The 5,656-nt window shown below is 40.5% G+C and overlaps 1 protein-coding gene across 1 annotated transcript; it reads left to right on the forward strand.

Moving 5' to 3' along the window:
• pdlim1 (PDZ and LIM domain 1 (elfin)) lies at window positions 1–5,656 on the forward strand. Its single transcript, XM_072678154.1, has 7 exons — window positions 1–188; window positions 995–1,146; window positions 1,885–1,969; window positions 2,803–2,984; window positions 3,734–3,879; window positions 4,390–4,507; window positions 4,748–5,656. The coding sequence occupies exons 1-7, from the start codon at window positions 96–98 to the stop codon at window positions 4,932–4,934; spliced, it is 963 nt and encodes a 320-aa protein (XP_072534255.1). The 5' UTR covers window positions 1–95; the 3' UTR covers window positions 4,935–5,656.

A 5,656-nucleotide genomic window follows, 5' to 3' on the forward strand; every position in this document is an offset into this window, starting at 1 on the left:
CCGACTGAACTTCCAAGAAAGAATTGGGCATATTTCACATTGCTCGTGAAAGACTTTGCTTGAGAGTTTGCTTTTAAGGAGCTATAGTTTAAAAGATGCCTCTGCGAGTTGTCATGCAAGGTCCTGGACCTTGGGGATTTAGGCTGGTCGGTGGAAAAGATTTCGAGCAGCCCCTCACTATTTCACGGGTAAGTAAGGGCATAGTTTTCGCAAAAGTATGGATGCCGTGTTGTTGGAGCTGTTCGACCTGTTGCTCTAAGCGAAGAGATAACTGTACCACACTAGTCAGAATCGCTGGCCGGAGTCAGGTAGTGAAGCGAAGTGCTCGAAAACTTCCGTCACGTCTTACAGTTTGCATGGCCACGTTGTTTCGATTCACTGTTTCAAATCTGAACGTGTTCTTTAAACGATGCACCGTCGAGGCGAAATAGTAGCCCGGGTGTGCTCCATCAGAGATCACCGCTACATTAGGAATCCCAGCTGAACGATGCACTGTTACAGCCATGCTATCGCCATCTGCCCAGCGCCATATGGTGGCTAGTGCTAAGGTAAGACAACTGAATGTGGTTCTCTTATGCATTGTCCTGCCTGCTTTTTTCTTGCCTTGCTAGCAGGGCAGGCTTTCACCGGCGGTCCTTTACAAACCCTTCTTTTTTATATAGGGCTCACAGTTTCTTCTGTGTAGTGTAGTGAGTACATGACCTCGTTTGTGAAAGCCTTGTTATTGCACAGCAATTTCTTAAGCAACAGCATCCGCAACCATCTGCCCCAAGATGACTTTTTTTTTTTTTTTTGTTATCGGGTACCGAGAAGAGGAGGCTTTCCAGTTCAAGAACTTCCCTTATCTTCTACAGGCGGAAATCCTCCAATGACCTATCTTTAGGGAGTGGACACTTGAAGGGAGCTGTAGTCTTCCTCTTGATGTATAGGAGTATATCTTTTCACTTTAATGAGTGAGTCTGATGAGACCAACTAACGCCTGTTATTTCTCCAGGTGACCCCTGGCAGTAAAGCTGCCCAGGCCAACCTTTGTATTGGGGATATGATCCTCGCCATCGATGGGGAGCCAACCGAGGGCATGACTCACTTGGAAGCACAGAACAAGATCAAGGGCTGTGTGGAGGAAATGGTCCTCTCGATTGACAGGTATAGATTTTGGGAAAGGCTTTCGTCTGGGATTTTCCATGTCTAAAAGCAGCCAAGAGCTAACAGAGCCAAGCGGATGTGCCAAGTGTCCAGAACAATATGGACATTCATACAAGTAGCATTGCTTTCCTCTATCTCTACTAGGTTAGTTAACTGAAATGAGTCTAGTACATGATTGTTTTCCTTATTGTCTTTCGCTTTCTGAGGCCCTGGATTGTTAGACGCTGTGGAGTCCCATGTTCATGATGTTTTCAATTAAATCTGAACTGTTGTTGATTAAAATGAGGCATATTGCCATGGAATGAGACTCATGGCGATATTTTAAGAAGGAAGTTTTGCAAGAGTGGGACCCTGCTTGCATAGGCATTCTCTATATTATGATCTTATGATGCAGCATCTCACCTAGGTGTGAAAATCCATCAATATGATATGGCAATACTTCACTATATCTGATGAGCTGTAATGGAAAGAACCAGAGGTGGCAGATGTTTAAATAAAAAAAAAACACAATCAAAAACTGCTGGGACTAATATCCAAGACCAGTTATTTTTATTGTACTGTATGTAATAAAACAAAGTTGGTCAGTGTTCCAGAAGTGCTGGTGTCCACAGTTTGTACGACCAAAGTATGATCTGGCACGTTGCCATGCAGTTCTGATTATGTTAAATACTATGACCAGCTCTATTCTCACTGTTAAATTATCTGTGTCTGTGCTGTTTTTGTTTTGTCTGTTCTTAGATCAGAATCCAAAATGTGGTCTCCTCTTGTTTCTGAAGAAGGGAAGAGCCACCCATACAAGATGAACCTGGCATCTGAACCTCCGGTGCGTGTCGCTGTAGTTTGAAGAAGCTAACTTTGAGAGGCTGTTTAAAAGGACCTTTGACCAGGTCCTGCAATTGTATAATGGCCTCCAAAGGCCTGCAGAGAAAGAGAGAGATAGTCATACAGAACCAGGCCTTTTCTCATAGACTGAAAACAAACAAAGGCAGGGCTGTGCATGCTGCCAAAATGAAGTCATTATTTATGTCCTAACAAACTATATCCATGGAGACTGGGATTTATGAGCCAGACCATGACGCAAGGCACAGTTCCTGCAGGCTAACTTGGAAATTTGAGGTCAAAGACTGAACATGTACCGGAAGTGTATGTACTTGCCTGGGGAGAGAGGGAGGTGTGCTGTTTGAAATGTTAACATGTCTCAGTGGGAAGGATGTTTTAACTAGACACAGGATTTGATAAGTGGAGGAGAAACTGCATTCAGTGGTCTACTACCAATGTGCAGGAATGTGCCTTCTAGACTAACAGTTTCCAGAATATGTTTTGGGTTTTCCACTGTTTTCTTAGGCAGGCTCTACAGTGATCTTATTAGAAAGGAATGAAAGAGTTAGTTTTATTGGTGGCAGTAAATCAGCCCTCTTATTCCTATCAGGGACTACATACATATTTAATCTATTCAAATCCTTGAAATTCAATGTGTGTGGGAGTTCTGATGGTATTTAACATTAGTATTGTAATTCCATGTTCTGTATAGATTAACACGGTCACAAAGCTACACAAAATCCATCTCCATTGTTCTTATGTACATGTGTTTTTGTGTCTGTCCCCATGTAGCTTCTAACCTTTCATTATGGTCTCTGAAACCTCTTCTTCCTGCAGGAAGTGAGACATATAGGTTCTGCCCACAACAGGAGTGCACTCCCTTTCAATTCACCTGGTTCTAAGGTGATTACTAGCCAGTACAATAATCCTGCAGGCTTGTACTCTTCTGACAACATCAAGAGCTTTAACAGCGCTGTTGATGTCAAGACCATTGCCACATCTAGTGAATCCAGTAACAAGTAAGTATTGCTTAGGCTTCTGCTTATTGTTGGGGGTCATTGTGCAGTGGCGTACATAACATGGCATGAGTCCTGCTGACAAAAGCATTTGAACACCTACTCATTCATTGTTTCTTCTGAAATCAAAGCTTTTAAAAATATAATAATAATAATAATAATAATTTAAAGTAGTTTATCCTACATTTGTTGGAGTAACTTTCTACTAGTTGGAGCATTGTTTTGCGGATTTGATTGCATACAGTGACGAGTGTTAGGATGTTGCAAGATCACCCACCAACCCCAACTCCTCCAAAAAGAATTGGATGGAGCCCTGAGTCCACTGCTCCTCAGCTCAGTGCTGGGGGAGGGGGTGGGGTGTCTTTATACTCCTCTAACCCATGCCTGGTATTAGGCATGTTGCCAAGCGGGTAATGTTTATCTGCCTGAGAAAGTCCTATTCTAGACAATCTGTGTGTGTGTGTGTGTGTGTGTGTGTGTGTGTGTGTGTGTGTGTGTGTGTGTGTGTGTGTGTGTGTGTGTGTGTGTGTGTGTGTGTGTGTGTGTGTGTGTGTGTGTGTGTGTGTATTTGCACATCTGTGTCAGCAATGGGTGCAACTTAAAGTAGCTGGATACATTCATTAGACAGGGTGTCCACACACATTTGGACATGTACTGTATATTTGTGGTCATAAAAGCACAATATACAAATACATTGGTATCATGTGAAGCTTGTTCTTTCTGTTGTCAATTTATTTATCTTTTTTCCCCAGCCCAGATCCATCAAAACCTGCTCAGCCAAGACCAGCGATTGCTGCTGACTCTGAAGTCTACAAAATGCTAAAGGAAAACCAAGAGGCTGATGAGCCTCCAAGACAGTCTGCATCCTTTAAAGTCTTGCAGGAGATCCTTGAGACTGGTACAAAAACCAAATACAACCCACATTTTACATAATGCGCATGTACTTGTTTGTTTGTACTACTTGGCGTTCATCTTTAAGATGAATGCCACTTGGAAAACAGTGTTTTACTGTGACCAGGAAGTATATAATGATCATTGTTCAATATATTGGACAGTAGGAATGAAAGAAAAAAAAAAAAAAAAAAAGTTTATAATATCACCTACTGTATATAAGATACAAATCAAATATTCAACTGGCTTACTGTATGTATGGTATGTTCAGTTTCAAGAAAAGGTTAATGATATATATGGAAATGTATTAACCTCTTAACCCTTTGAACTGTAAGCTTTTTTGTAGTTTTATTTTTAAGACACGATATGCAATTTAAGAAACTATGCAACATGTATTTACAGCTATGTCGTTTGAGCATTAGGAAGCGAGGTGTTGGGCCTATGGTTCAAAGGGTTAAGGCACTAAAACAGTCAAGTATTAAGTGAAACTTTGCTTGTTTTCTGAATCTTTGTACAGGTGACGCCGACAAACCCTCTGGCTTTAGAAGTGTGAAAGCCCCTACTACAAAAATTGCTTCTTCTCTGGGAAGTGCTGAAAAACTCTCCATATGTGACAAATGTGGTTCAGGGATTGTGTAAGTAACTCAATGTGTTTTACTTGTGAAAGAATTATTTTTGCTGGTATGGACACCAGAATCCTGTGTGCTAAACTGATTTTACTACAGTTGGCAATGTTGCCACCTAGTGGACAGTTATGGAACTCTTATCTGTTTAGTTATGATTATCTATGATTCAACTTTTAAAATTATCTACTTTTTCCACTGGCTGTAGGTGTATGTAGTTTGGTGATTTTTGTTTGTTTGTTGTCTATATAGGGGAATGATCGTCAAACTTCGAGATAAATTCCGACACCCTGAATGCTACGTCTGCTCGGACTGTGGGGTGAATCTGAAACAGAAGGGGCACTTTTTTGTTGAGGACAAGATTTACTGTGAGAAGCATGCACGGGAACGAGTGACTCCACCTGAAGGTTATGATGTCGTCACAGTCTTCCCAAAGTAGATGCTTCTCCAAAGCTGCTTCAGAATTGCACATTTCCCTGCTCTGGGGAATTCTCTACAAAACATCTCTCACTTCATTTGGATAGTTTTTCAGGAATGTTTAGGGAAAGAGAAAACACTGCTCAACTTAAGCCTCCATGGATGTTGAATATAGTATATGGTTACTCCCCACATTATATTTCTTTGGAGACTATCCATATGTAGTGGTACAAATATAAGACATTGCAGTGTCTCCATCATTCCATATGTTTGCTAGGAAGAAGAATGGCAATACGTTTGTAATAGAATAAAAAAGGCTGAAACTTAAATCCAAAATACCTGTAGTTTTGCACTTAACTTATGGATTTGATATGGAATGTGTGAATATGATGCTGTGGTAAACCTTTTGGCACATATGTATCTAAAGTATTTACCACTTTTGGCTTCCTAAATGATCAAGAGAGCAACTGCTCTCATCTTACTGGAAAAGTGAAATGTCATGATCTCAGTGATTTCAGTTTTTTAGAAGCTGCATATATGAGCAACATCACAGGCCATTTTGTAGTCTCCCATTTGTTTAATTAGGGAAAGTTTATTTTATGTAAAGTATTATACTTCCAAGAGCTTTGCTGCAACTTTTGTAATAAATATGATGGAATTAATAATCATTTTTCTATGACAACCATGTACAGCTTGCATATGTTGTTTCAATCAATAAATGTTTCTTAATGTTTTTCATAGAAA

Source organism: Salminus brasiliensis, chromosome 4, assembly GCF_030463535.1.
Source record: "Salminus brasiliensis chromosome 4, fSalBra1.hap2, whole genome shotgun sequence".
Lineage (NCBI taxonomy): Eukaryota > Metazoa > Chordata > Actinopteri > Characiformes > Bryconidae > Salminus > Salminus brasiliensis.